General features: G+C 38.9%; 1 protein-coding gene across 1 annotated transcript; it reads right to left on the bottom strand.

Annotated features, from left to right (window-relative positions):
• Positions 1-4,231: 4,231 nt before the first annotated feature.
• LOC134802163 (oocyte zinc finger protein XlCOF6-like) lies at positions 4,232-14,630 on the bottom strand. The gene is made up of 12 exons (XM_063774757.1): positions 14,466-14,630; positions 13,718-13,849; positions 12,884-13,357; positions 12,452-12,582; positions 11,232-11,306; positions 10,002-10,131; positions 8,803-8,918; positions 7,836-7,932; positions 6,360-6,491; positions 5,305-5,406; positions 4,895-4,990; positions 4,232-4,401 (listed from the first exon to the last, which is right to left on the bottom strand). The coding sequence occupies exons 1-12, from the start codon at positions 14,571-14,573 to the stop codon at positions 4,261-4,263; spliced, it is 1,734 nt and encodes a 577-aa protein (XP_063630827.1). The 5' UTR covers positions 14,574-14,630; the 3' UTR covers positions 4,232-4,260.
• Between the last annotated feature and the right edge of the window lie 363 nt (positions 14,631-14,993).

Genomic DNA, 14,993 nt, shown 5'->3' on the forward strand with positions numbered 1-14,993 from the left:
GCGGAGGCGGGAGGCGGGGCGCCGGTGCCACGGGCGGGGGCTCCCTGTCGCGTCGCTTCTGAACGCCAAATAAAACTAGAATATCATTAAACTGGCTCACCGGATGGTTCGAGACAATCCAAACCTCCTTATCAGTCCTATAGAAGCGCGGCACCCAGCAGCAGCGCGCGCAGGCTGTCCGCCTCCGCGCCGCCCGGGCGCCGCGCCCGCCGCCGCAGGCACGATGACCGCACGTTCCCTCTCCGAACGCGGAGCGACTTACGTTACCACTTGTTGATAAAAAACGGCTACAAATATAATGACCACCAAAAAATACTTTGGTACCCTAAATAAAAAAATCATGCTTACCAAAAAAAAATACTGAACACCAAAAAAATGAGGCCTAAAAATACAAAAGTACCACCACTTTACTTACGACTGCACTTCAAATTGTATTCAAATACCAAATATATTGAATGATCACCAAAAATCATTAATGATCACCAAATCTTGAAGACCAAATTAATGCGATATTTTCACCTAAATAAACCACTATGATTACCAAAAAATTTATACATATTACCAAATAAAGTAAACTGATGCCAAAATTACTAGCCCCTCCCGCTCAACCCCCCGTAGCCCGCACCGCATACCTACCTAACCTAATCTACTTTTCTAGTAGCATTTCGTTATGCTACTAGAAAAGTAAGTTAAACTGCTATCAGTTAAGTGGATTAGGTTAGGTTAGCACTGCGACCCTTACAGAAACGAAATGGTACTAGAAAAGTAGGTTAGGTTAAGTTTCAACTGCTACCCATACAGATACGAAACGCTACTAGAAAAGTGGGTTAGGTTAGGTTTGAACTGCGACCCTTACAGAAAAGAAATGCTACTAGAAAAGTGGGTTAGGTTAGGTTTGAACTGCGACCCATACAGAAACGAAATGCTACTAGAAAAGTGGGTTAGGTTAGGTTTGAACTGCGACCCTTGCAGAAAAGAAATGCTACTAGAAAAGTGGGTTAGGTTAGGTTTGAACTGCGACCCTTACAGAAACAAAATGCTACTAGAAAAGTGGGTTAGGTTAGGTTAGAACTGCGACTGTTACAGAAATAAAATGCTACTAGAAAAAGGTGACGAAGTGGATTAATTAATTTAATAGGATAACGATATATTAAATGATTGCACATTTTTAATTAAAATGTGGTTACAATTTTGTGATCATTTACTATTTTTGCGTTTACAATGATTATTTTGGAGCCATTTGCTTTAATAGGATAGCAAGATTTAAAAATTTGGTTATCATTTTACATTAAAATGGAGTTCTAATTTTGGTGGTCATTTACTATTTTTGGGTTTACAATGATTATTTTGGTGTCATTTTCTTTAATAGGATAGCAAGATGTAAAAATTTGGTTATCATTTCACATTAAAATGGGGATTGAAATTTGGTAATCATTGACTATTTTTGGGTTAATAATGATTATTTTGGTGTCATTTCCTTTAAAAGGATAGTAAAATGTAATAAAATTGGTAATCATTTCACATTAAAATGGTGTTATAATTTTGGTGATCATTCATGATTTTAGGGTGGTAAAATAGATTTTTTTGGTATTAAATTTTACTAAATCTGGTGATCAGTTAAATAGCAGCCATAAAAAACTACTGACGCACTTCCTACTTCGATCTCGAAAATGCGCGACCCGCCTGAGAACCGTGCCTGTCAAAGTAGGCATTTACGATGCGCAACTAACAACACGAGGTACTCCCAGGCTTGTTAACGGTAACGATTTTAGCAGCATGGTATGTAAAAAATAATTTAGCAAGAAAAATAAAAATAAAAAGTGGGTAGAATCGAAAAGCACTTTCGATCGCGGGATCGCCAAAAGACTAATAATAGCGATCTCTGCTATATTTCACTATTTAATGGAACAAGCTTTAGTTCGGAAATTTTAAAGCACCATGCTGCAAAAATGTACGCAAAAAAAATTTGCGGACCATCGGACAAGACGGTCGACGAAACAATGTGTCATGGCGGCGAGTCGCGGAAAGCGAGTAACAGTTCGCAGGAAGGGGAAGCGGAACTACGTCACGGCGTGGGGCGGAGCGACTACATAGACGCTAGCGGCATCTATCGGACACCGGAGACGTTACTCTCTCTCAATGGAGACCTCTGACGTAGAGTACGGAACACATAATAAATTTTCCGGACGATTGTATTTTAGTTTTTTTATGATTTTGGTTTTATAACTTTACCGATAATATTAAATATATTAAAAACGGGTCACTCACGTATTTTAAGTCGAAAAACGCTCGACATGTTTCTCTCCGTACCGAGGAGTGTCATCAGGAGCTTGCGTTCCGTTTTTAATATATTTAATATGTCTGTGTCTCACGGAAGTTTTGTCTTTACCGATAAACACAAAATCCCTCCTCACCCCCCGTAGTACCTCGTAGTTGGGGTGAGATGGGATTTCATACAAAGGTGATTTTGGAACATTGTTGGATCGATGTTTTTTTCTTATGAATATCACTAATATAGCTCCATTTGTAATACGAATACATTATTTAGGTAGCAGTAGCCTTTAAAAACCATCTCACCCCCATGGCATCCCTTCTCTCCCCATTCATAACCCAACTCTCCACGCAATCCCTACTCACCCTATTTTACGGTAGTAAGGGCACCAATCATTAAATACTTATTTAAGAGAAAATTTTGAGTATTTTTACCTGTAAAATTGAATTGAAAGTCATATCCGTCGTTTATGAAAGAAATGTTGAAAGAAAGGCACTGCAATTGGTTTCAATATAGGCAATAAACAAATAAAAACTATTTTACAAGCTTATTTTATTATTATTTTGTATATATTTTTTTTTTATTTTTTTCACCTCAGCAGCTCGAACAAGGGTACTTTGCTTCTTAAAAACAGTAAGCAAAATGCGATTTTGCTCACTGAGTCATTTTGTCTCACTCAGTGAGCAAAATCGCATTTTGCTCACTGAGTTGTCTCGCTCAGTGAGCAAAATGCGATTTTGCTCACTGAGTGAGACAAAATGACATTCAAGTGACCTTTATAGTCAAATGTTATTTTAACATGCGGGGTCTAATACAAGTTCGATATACTTGGGTTCTATTATCTCTGTCCCTCTAGGTATGTTCTCACTGCTTAGGGTGAAAAAATTTGTGTACTACACGAGATCAAAGTTATTTACATCTCGTGCGCTTTTGAATCCCTTACTACGCTCAAGATTCTAAATTAGATTCACTCGCTACGCTCGTGAATCTATTATAGAATCTTTCGCTTGCACGGGACTCAAAATAAGCACTCGAAGAAATATCAAACTTTGATCTCTTGTTGTACAAATAACTATTAACTTGCAATGTACCTATGTAAATAGTTTGTACGGGTCAAATTTTGCAAGCTAAATTTGACCCATTTTCCGACTTCCAATGAAGCTGAAAATATGCATACATATATGTAAGTCGGGTGACAACGCAATATTGTGGTACCATCGAGCTGATCTGATGATGGAGACAGGAGGTGCCCATAAGAACTCTTGTGATAAAACAACGCATCCTAATTGTGTAAGGGCATAAAGTAATAACTCGGGCATAAATGTTCATTTTATCCTCGGCTATAAATTGCCTCGGATAAAAATTGACATTTATGCCCGAGTTATACACTCTGCCTTTCACTTCGATTGTGAGTAAAATATACATAAATATCCAATATGGCAGATGCAGGACTTTATTGCTTAGTCAATAAGGGTCGTAATAGATCATTTTACTTTATGCACTAGAGCTTAAAAAGCGATTTTATGTCGTCTACGCACGTCTTAAAGTCGAACTTTACGAGCATGACAAGTGAAAATTTAATTTAATGATAAATTAGTTCTACTTGAAATAACACAAATTAAAATACTTCATAAAATATTTAATTTAATAATTCATAAACGCGCTACAAACTTCAATTAGCTAATAATCGTTTGTCTTTATCTGTCATTTTGACTTACGTATTTGTAAGAAAGGGATAAAACATAATCTAATACCTTTAAACGAGCAATTCTTGTTTGCTTATATATATTTCGGGGATCTCGGAAACTGCTCTAACGATTTCGATGTAATTTGCTATATGGCGGTTTTCGGGAGCGATAAATCGATCTATCTCTGGGAAAACGCGCATTTTTTTTTTTGTTTTTATATGTTTTCCGAGCTTTACTCGATCTCCCATATATTTTAGCTAAATCAGGCCCGTAAAGTTTTATGAATAAGGGGTAAATGATTTATTCGGCCTTGTTCCTCCGGTGTCTGTAGGGCGCCGGCAGCTTGAGATGCACGGTGTTGACGTGAGTCTTCATTGAGTTGGACTGGGAGAACGACTTGCCGCAGTGAGCGCACATGTAGGGTTTCGCCCCTGTGTGTACCTGAAAATCCAAACAATAAACATTGTAAGTTAAGTCGTAGCGTTTTTATCGTTCCGTACCCAAAGGGTAAAAACGGGACCCTATTACTAAGACTCCACTGTCCGTCTGTCTGTCTGTCTGTCAAGCTGTTTCTCATGAACCGTGATAGCTAGAAAGTTGAAATTTTCACAGCTAATGTATTTCTGTTGCCACTATAACAACAAATAGTACTAAAATGTACGGAACCCTCGGTGGGCGGGTCCGACTAGCACTTGTCCCGTTTTTCAGATCACAATATGGTTGTCAAAAATTTAATAAGCAATCTTGAGGCCTTTCTCTAGGGACTTCAGAGATTAGAATCCTAAGTTTTTGACATTCGCTCGATGAAAACAGCTTACGATCATTGAGAGTGAGAGAAGAACACGAACCTACTGGGCCTTAAATAAAGGTTGAGCGTCTTGTGTGTGAAAGCCTGTGAACCTTATATAGTGAACATAAGAGGTGTACAACATACCCGATCGTGGCGGTTGAGCGCCGCCTTGTGTTTGAAGGCCTTCGGGCAACGCGAGCACTTGAACGGCCGCTCCCCCGTGTGTGTCCGGAGGTGGATCTGTAAAAACATGTACACACATGTACATACATTTTTATATGCAGGGGTGCTAAGCTAATAGTTTTGCTGGCTGTACATTAAAGGTTATTGATTTTTAATTTCTCATGTTTTGAAAGTGGCTTGTAAGTGTGTTGCAAACGCACAGGTGGCCACCACACTGACGCATTTTTTAACTTTCTTTTTTCAAAATATCATTTAAAACAATATTTATGAATTACTATGTGAAAACTAGAGGGGAGGGTGTTGGCATATACTACGGGCGGTCATCGAGGGAAGGGAGGGGTTTAAAAAAAATATTTTTTTTATTTACTAACCTGCAGCAGTTGGCAGACGCTGAACCGCTTCGGACACTTGGTGCACTGGTAGGGTTTCTCACCGGTGTGCGTCCGCTGGTGATACACGAGCGTGGCGTTTGACTGTCAAAAGATAATTTTATCAGTACATTATGTACCTACCTAACCATTATAACTAAGAACAGCTGTAAAAACCGGCCACGTGCGAGTCGTGCTCGCGCACGAAAAGTTTCGTACCATTACCATTACGCAAAAAACGGCAAAAAAATCACGTTCGTGTATGGGAGCCCCACTTAAATATTTATTTTATTCTTTTTTTAGAATTTGTTGTTATAGCGGCAACAGAAATACATCATCTGTGAAAATATCAACGTCCTATAGCTATCAATCACGCTTCATGAAATACAGCCTGGTGACAGACGGACAGACAGACAGACGAACAGACAGCGGAATCTTAGTTATACGATCCCGTTTTTACCCTTTGGGTACGGAAGACTCCACTGTCCGTCCGTCTGTCACCAGGCTGTATCACATAAACCGTGATAGCTACATAGACAGTTTAAATTTTCACAGATGATGTATTTCTGTTGCCGGTATAACAACAAATACTAAAAAGTACGGAACCCTCGGTGGGCGAGTCCGACTCGCACTTGTCCGGTTTTCTTGTATTTCATATAAGTCATATAGAAGCAAAGGCAGCATTATCCACTTTTAGATAGAGTACTATTTATTGAAGATATAGCTATAGGAAAACAATTGGATATAAACTGAAATAGAGCTAGACCACGTTAACTCTGCAGTGTCACCCACCGTGCACTTCTTGCCACAGATCTCGCAGACGACCCTGTCGGTGTAGTCTCGTCGGGAATTGGACTTGACGCGCAGATGTCGCTGGTAGGGGGCGTCCACTATAAACGTGAGCCAGACCTCACGTGTCACCTACCGTGCACTTCTTGCCACAGATCTCGCAGACGACCCTGTCGGTGTAGTCTCGTCGGGAATTGGACTTGACGCGCAGATGTCGGTGGTAGGGGACGTCCACTATAAACGTGAGCCAGACCTCACGTGTCACCTACCGTGCACTTCTTGCCACAGATCTCGCAGACGACCCTGTCGGTGTGGTCTCGTCGGGAATTGGACTTCACGCGCAGGTGTACTCGTTGGTAGTGGATGGAGTAAGACTTCTCGTGCGCAAATGTTCTGTTGCACTGTAAAATAAATGTTCTCATTTCTTTTATTGACTTTATTTTCTTTTCCTTTTGTAAAGAAAGGTTCAACCAATACAATACAATAGACGGTGCAGGTCGGGGTTTAGGCAGACCGAAAAGGAAATGGCGGGACGACTTGGACGCATTCTACCCCAAATGGTGGGAAAATGTCCATGACAGGGTCGAGTGGAGAAAACGAGCGCCTTTGCCCAGCGTTGGACACCAAAGTAGGCTAAATAAAAAAAATATATTCCTTATGTAAGAATTTGATATGTTTTCTGAAAGAGCTACATACTTGTTTGATTTCATGTACATATTTTTTTTTTATCAAATTTCTATAAAGTAATATACCTACTGTGTATAACTGCATGAATTCTATAGTAATTTAATTGTATTTTTCTTATTTACTCGTAATGCATGTTAATTATAAGATGTAATAATGTTTTCAAAAGATGTGTCCCGCCGAGTTTGTTGCCGGTCCCATATTGGGATACCCTCCTCCAATTGAGGTAATTTAAATCTTCTCGAGGCAGAGGTGTAGGGTTAGAGCTTTATTTGACGCTCATAAGCGCATTGTAATATGCCTACCTGAATAAACTATTTTTTATCTTTTTATCTTTATCTTTTAATAAGACTATTATTTTCCGTTTTCTTGTCATTGGTTGCCATGGCTACGTTCTCCTGGGTCACTCTTTTAACCCTGTCCTAACTCAAACCTGATTTTAAGAGGGAGGAATAGCATTGCGATCCTAGGTACGTTTTTGATGAAATTTCCATTTCGGGAGAAAACGGTTTCCACTAACTAAATCTTAACAAATCACTTTGATTTTGATGTCGATCGCTTCAGCATAATATATTCTAGGTTTATAGGTCTCGCTTTAAAAAAAAATGCAAATTTTGAAAAAAGGGAAAATTATAAACCTCTAGTTTTTTATAGTGTCAATAACATACTAAAAATCATTAGAAAATTTTAGAAGTGGAATTAGTTATTTACGATATAAGTGCGGCAAAAAGGAAATTCGAAACGATTTGCGAATTACCTATTCGCACGTGTATCGTACAACGTTTTACAGTACATATGGCCCTTTAAACTTTTGACATACGCACGGAAAGTGCTCTTTCCCATACTAGTGCGGGAAAGTAGGACCATATGTACTGTAAAAACATTTTTCACCACACCAACTTGTAAAGGCTCTCTTGATCGTTCAAAAACCGATAGCAAAATTTTGTAATATTTCGCGAAAAGATTTAAATCCCCCCCTCAATTGGAGGAGGGTATCCCAATATGGGACCGGCAACAAACTCGGAAAATTAATTCTAGGGATAAAAATTATTTCGTATTACCTCTTGACATTTAACATAATCGTCAGTCACGTGTATCTTCAAATGTTCTTTTAGCGTTTCGTCCGAAACGAATCCCTCGCCGCAACTGAGACACGGCCTGGCAAATAAAAAAAAATAGTTTTTAGATTTTTCCTTGTAAGCAAATTGTAGTACGACGATATTACTTGCCAAATTTCATAGTTCTAGGTCAACGGAACGTACCCTATAAATTTTAATTCCCTTGAGAGTGTCAAAATTTTTACATTAAATTAGAAGTTTTATTTTTTTACCTGAACTGACCTGTAGTTCGAGTATCTTCTTCTTCTCCTACCTAGCGTTATCCCGGCCTTTGCCAGGGTCCGCTTTCCTACTCGAGTATATGGTTTCCTAGTTCGAGTATATGGTTTTAATTTCAACTCGATACCTCCACGCGTTCCCAAGATAGAGGGTCATGACTACACATCGGTAACTCGTGGCATTTAGGTAGCACTTAAAAGATTAGTGATGAGCACACATCGGTAACTCGTGGCACTTGACAGTTTCTAACAGACTAGTGATGTGACAATGTTCTTCCTATACGAGTCGAGAAAAAGAAACCACTAAAAAAAGGAATTAATTAAACTAATCTTTTAAGTGCTACCTAAATGCCACGAGTTACCGATGTGTAGTCATGACAGACAAACGAACGGACAACAAAATGATAAAAGGGTTCCGTTTTTGAGGCAGTGGGGGGACACTCCTCCTTTCGGGCATTCTCGGCTCCGTTCGGCTCAGCATTGCTCCGAGCAATTATTAGGGTTGGCACAACTAGACGTCCCTTTGCGTGCACGACCACAGATAAGATAATGGCTTGAATTAGAAAGGAACAGCATGATTTGTCCGTGAATCGCCGTCAAACTTCGGTTTTGTAGGAAGTGTCCTTTCTGTTCGGTAATACATGCTATTATTTATTCTGTGATCGAGGTGGAGCCTTAAAAACAGTATTTACCTTAAGGTAGTGTTACAGGAGTTGTTGTCGGCAGCACTAATATGCCTGTTCAGCGCGTCGAGACTCCGGAACTGTACGCCGCAGAGCACGCACAGAGACTCCGACTTGACGTTACCCTGACCACAAAGTAATACATATAAACGGCGCCTTTAATTTTTATACATATTTCTTTTAGTGTGAATAATGATAATACTCGTATTAAATAACCTTTTGAAAGCCACAGACGGCAATTGATGTCAACGCAAAATCGTGACAACGACGCCAAAGACGGCATTTGACGTCGATCCTTTTTTGATGAAAATGTACTGAAAAACACCCCACTTTTAGGTTACTTACTTGGTTGCCGCGGTGACCCAAAATGAGTCTTGGCCTCCAACACAAGAGCACGCCACTTTGATCGCCACTTTTAGGTTGGCATTATTTATTCACAAAACTAAATTTTACCTCCGTGGCGTCAGTGGCGCGGCAAATGGATGCGCCGTATGGCGTTCAAAAGATTAAAGGGACCATATGTACTGTAATACGTTTTACGATACATGTGCGAAAAGATAGTTCGCAATTCGCAAAGGGACTGGTAAATATCGAATGATATTTCGCAAGATAAGTTCCGAAAAACTCATTGGTACGAGCCGGGGTTTGAACCCGCGACCTCCGGATTGAAAGGGATAGTGCGATACATTAGAAAGGCACAGCATGAGTCGTCCCTGAATCGCGGTCAAACTTCGGTTTTGTAGGAAGAGTCCTTCCTTGCACGGTAGTACTATTATACCGGGTGTGGCCTGTAACACGAGCAAATAATTAAAACATAGATTGTACTCCTCAAACGGTGATACTTTTGTTCAACAACTTTTAAAAATTATAAAGTCATTAGACTTCCTATTTTTCATACAAAATAAATATTATCTTCAATGGACGCCATTATCATTGTGATTGATGTTGCTTGTCACGCCTTAAATATAACAAAATTCGCAATACATTGCGTCTAAGAATAAACTTTAAAGTGTATTAAAAAACAAAATGCAAGTTATTTTAAAAAGTCGCTGAACTAATGTTGGTCAGTATGAGGAGTACAGCCTACAGTTTAATTTTTTGCTCATATCCGGTATACTCTGTGATACCGGATCACAGAATATACCGGGTGTCACAGGCCACACCCGGTATATTCTGTGGTGTAAAGTAATAATAGTAATGTAACATACCTGGTCCCTATGCGCCTTCTTACGGTGCATGGCCAACCCGTACTCGCCGATAAAGGACTCGCCACACAGCTCGCAGCAGTTGTTGGACGGGTGCTGCAGCCGGATGTGTGTGAGGTGGCTCGTAGATTTGCTACAAAATATGCACATGAATTAAATTAATTAAAGTTTATTCGAGCGTTTCTTTTATTTTATTGTATACTGTGACTTTTTTTGCCACTTTTGTGTTATTTCTACTCAGAATCACGAGCTCTTTCGATCCTAATGGGATAAAAAATTCCCAGAGTTTTTTTCCTATTGTGTTAACATTTCCCCGTATACTTTGTATGGCGGTAACAAAAAGGAAAGTTTGAAAAATGTATGGAAATTTTAGGACACTTCTTTTCTCCTATAAGGATGAAGAGGGCTCGCGATGTTGACTAGAAATACCACAAAAGTGGCATAAAGGTCACAATATATAAAAATGACATAAAATAAAAGAAACGCTTATTCAAGATAACATTTTGTACAGTAGATGTTATTACACCCCGACCACACGCGACGAGTGGTATGGGATCATCCATTAATTAGTAACTACATCACACGTTTAGGGGGAGGGAGGGGGGGTCAAGAAAATGTGACAAGGGGGAGGGGGGAGTCACGAACTTTGTGACTTTACTTAAACTATCAGTAACCGAATTTTTGCTTAATGTGACCAAGTGTGACAAGGAGGGGGGAGGGGTCAAAAAACCTCGAAATTAATGGATGACCCCCATAGGAAGTGAGAGAAGCATGTAGGGCAGTATGGCGGCCGACGACGACTAGGTCGGCCACACTATGTCTCTGCCTACTTCCCTCGCTACTTCCCATGACACTGAGTATGCGGCCTAGGTATTAAGTGTACATTATTGAGCGTTTCTTTTATTTTTTGGCACATTAAATATTGTAACCTTTTTTGCCACTTTTGCGTTATTTCTAGTCAGGATCGCGAGCCCTTTTCATCCTTATAGGAGAAAAAAAGTGTCCTAAAATTTCCATACATTTTTCAAACTTTCCTTTTTGTTACCGCCATACAAAGTGTATGGGGAAATGGTAACACATTAGGAAAAAACTCTGGGACATTTTTTTATCCCATTAGGATCGAAAGAGCTCGTGATTCTGAGTAGAAATAACACAAAAGTGCCAAAAAAGGTCACAATAAATAAAAATGGCAAAAAATAAAAGAAACGCTCTATTAACCCTTGATATTCTTACGTGAAGGAAGCTCCGCATATCTTGCAGGTGTAAGTGAAGCCGAGATGCCATTTGCTGTGTTCCTTTGCTCTGTGACTGAAAATATAAAGTTTTTTTTTTATTCTTGTGCATGAGAGGAGGCCTGTGCCCAGCAGTGCTGGCTGTACATTTAGTAAAAAATTTAATAACCAAAGTATTAAGACCTCGACCATACATTTGAAAATTTATCCGTCGTGAGAGTGTGTGTGTGTGATACCTACCTGTGTGTATGTGATACTTACCTGTGTGTGTGTGTGTGTGTGTGTGATACTTACCTGCGTATGTGTGTGTGTGTAGGTTTTTGTTGTTTCCTACATGTAAATCAAACACACAACAAATCAAAAATATACACAAAAATAAGTTTTTGCCAAAAAAAAATTTTTTGCTACAAGCTTTTATCGCTGACTGTATTTTTTTTCCACAGGCAACTAATACTCATCGAGACAATTCTAAAAACACCAAAACACAATTAGGTTTCGTTGTTTTATCACAGAGTTCCTATGGCCACCTCCTGTCTCCGTCATCAAATCAGCTCGATGGTACCAGAATAATGCATTGTCACCCGACTTACATGTGTATGCAAATTTTCAGCTTCAATGGAAGTCGGGAAGTGTGTCAAATTTAGCTTGCAAGATTTGACCCGTACATACATACATACATAGTTACATAGGTACATTGCAAGTAAAAAGCTTGTAAAAATAATATAAAAAACGTTTTTGCACTTTCAATTATTTTAAAATCAAAGCTAACTAACTAAATGGCGCTGTTATATTTTGTGGGGGTTTTTCGTCTTTCAACTTAGACTTATGTCTTTTAGGATTGAATTAGCGCTGGTGGCCTAGCGGTAAGAGCGTGCGACTTTTAATCCGGAGGTCGCGGGTTCAAACCCCGGTTCAGTTTTTCGGAACTTATGTACGAAATATTTGATATATACCAGTCGCTTTTCGATGAAGGAAAACATCGTGAGGAAACCGGACTAATCCTAATAAGACCTAGTTTACCCTCTGAGTTGGAAGGTCAGATGGCAGTCTTCGTAAAAACTAGTGCCTACGCCAATTCTGGGGATTAGTTGCCAAGCGGACCCCAGGCTCCCATGAGCCGTGGCAGAATGCCAGGATGACGCGAGGAAGATGGTGATGTCTTTTAGGATTGAATGATATTGTAGACTATTAGGCTGACCCTAGGGCTAAGTATACACCCACCTGGATTTGGAGACGTGGTTGCACTTCCGGCACACGTACTTGCGCTCGTGGGACGTGATGACGTGTGCGCGGAGCGCGCGTACTGTCGGCCACCGGGTGAGGCATACCTCGCACGCGTGCGGTCCACTTAACTGAAGTACAAATGTATGATAAGTTCCTGTCAAAAATGTAATTTTACTGCAAGCTGCGGGCCGGGGTATATTTATGGAGAAGGGATAACTAAAATGAAAGGCCGTTTTAGATTTGATCACTTCATGATATGGTAAGCATAGGTTTGACTTTTTCATGATGTGGCCTACCAATCATTTCATTTCATGACATGATTGCCACATCATGAAATGATCTATTCTAAGAACTGGCCCCGACATATATATTCTGTCACTGTAACTGGATTAATGATGGTAAATAATTTAAAATAACATCATGACTAACCAGTGCATGCCTTGCCATATGATTCTTAAATGTTGAATCCGTTATAAACCCTTTATAGCACTTATCGCATTTATAAAACGAGTTCAAGTAATTAAATGAATTCTTCCTCAACAACACTTCTTCTATCTGTTCCTCTTTACTCAACACAACCACTTGTACATCGTCTAAACCTTCTAAATAAGTTATATCTTCAATAACTTTATTCTCATTATCATTTTCGAATTTGATCTCATCTTCTATTTTTAACTTTTTTTTTCTTTTCTTTTTTACTTTTTTGGCTAGAGGCTCTTCGTCGGATTCATATTTGATGGATATGTTATCTGTGTTGTCTATTTCGTCTGTGGTTTCGATGTCTGTGACTTCTTCTTTTATTTGGTAGGAGAAGTCTATGGTGCTGTTTATGGTTGCAGTGGAGAGGGGTAGAGTGAGGGAGTGGAGGCTGCGGTCTATGGTCCTTAAGTAGGCAGTAGTCAGCTGAAACAATAATTATTAAAAAATGAGGTACATTGTACAGTGCGTGGACATTGTGAGTGTTGCGTGTCGGACTATTGACAATAATTAACATTATGTGTAGTGGGTTCTTTAAAAATGTGATGTCTACCCCAAACTTTTTCATACACTTTTCATTGGGTAGTTGCACAAATCTCTGTTTTGACATTTTGCTGGGACATCAGTTAGCCGCAACTACGATCAGTGAAAGCTGTGTGTGAAACGTCAGTAAATAAAGGTAATAAAATAGATTCGCGATGGAGCCGAGCTTGCCCAAAGTCAGGAGTGTCTTCCCACTGTCCAAGGTTTCAAAATGCTATTGTTGGGAGAAGGATACATACTTACCATATGTTGTTGCATCAGTGAAAACTTCAGTATATGTTCAGCATTATGACATTTACTTTTAAACAACACACTTTTCTGCAGTAACACAGCACATATACTGCAGATATGTAATGGTAAACCATCTGCTGATATCTGAAATAACATTTTTACACTTAACATTCGGTATCATCTTGGGTCGTCCCATTCGTTTTTCGTCAAGTTCTTAAATTAGTCCTATTCTGTTTTCGTCACTCATTCTACATTTGTCACAATAGTCGGTGGCTTTCAATGTAGAATGAGTGACAAAAGCAGAATAGGACTAATTTAAGAACTTGACGAAAAACGAATAGGACGACCCAAGACGATACCTGACATGGTATTCATCTTATACCTTTAAATGAGCAATTCTTGTAAATTTATATATATATTTCGGGGATCACGGAAACGGCTCGAACGATTTCGATGAAATTTGCTATAGGTATATGGGGATTTTCGGGACCATAAACTCGATCTAGCTAGGTAAAACGCGCATTTTTGAGTTTTTATGTTTTCCGAGCAAGATATTTAACTTTAATACTCGATAATATGTGTGTTATTTGCTAAACCCATAACACTTTTTCGTAAATTAATTATGTAAAATTCAACACAGTAACTAAGTAAACAGTTATATTAATTACAGCGTCTTTAGATTATATTTTACTAACTGTTTTAAAACTGTAAATTACACGAATTTCAGTAAAATTACGGAGAATAACAAAACAATGCTAACCTGAGTTCCTGTTATGATTTGATATGATTCTGCAAGTTTGTATTTGAACATATCGAACAGTTTAACGTCCGTTATCAAACATACTCGGCACGCAAGTAATTCCTCCATTGTTTTAGCGAGGGTTTCATACAAAAATCTTAATTGAATTATATGTTTTATGTAGCGAAACGGGGCAATGGAAAGCCAGGCTTTTTTTGTAATATGTTCCACAGGTAAACTATGGCTTCTCCGCTATGTTCTCCTATGCTTTTGACACATATTTGACAGCTTGACAGCTAAGTAATGTTGCCATTAGAAAATTATAATATCTACCAAAATGGACCATTTTAATATACAGTGTGTAAATAAAATACGGGCGAAAATTTAAACGGTGATTAGCATAGGACCGAAGAAGTATAGTGCGATAAATTTTGCTTAGAAATACAATGAAAAAATTAACCATACTTAATTCAAGTCGTAGCGTATTTAATTTATGCTATTATACTATTCTTTGATTTTATGCTTATAATTATAACTCCAGCGGTGTCG

Source organism: Cydia splendana, chromosome 24 (assembly GCF_910591565.1).
Source record: "Cydia splendana chromosome 24, ilCydSple1.2, whole genome shotgun sequence".
NCBI classification, from domain to species: Eukaryota; Metazoa; Arthropoda; class Insecta; order Lepidoptera; family Tortricidae; genus Cydia; species Cydia splendana.

Coding starts and splice junctions, on each gene's coding strand:
- LOC134802163 (XM_063774757.1), bottom strand. CDS start 14,573: ATGGAGGAATTACTTGCGTGCCGAGTATGTTTGATAACGGACGTTAAA. Junction 13,358..13,717: donor CACTGATGCAACAACATATG/GTAAGTATGTAT, acceptor TTATTGTTTCAG/CTGACTACTGCCTACTTAAG. Junction 7,933..8,802: donor TCCTGTAACACTACCTTAAG/GTAAATACTGTT, acceptor TTTATTTGCCAG/GCCGTGTCTCAGTTGCGGCG.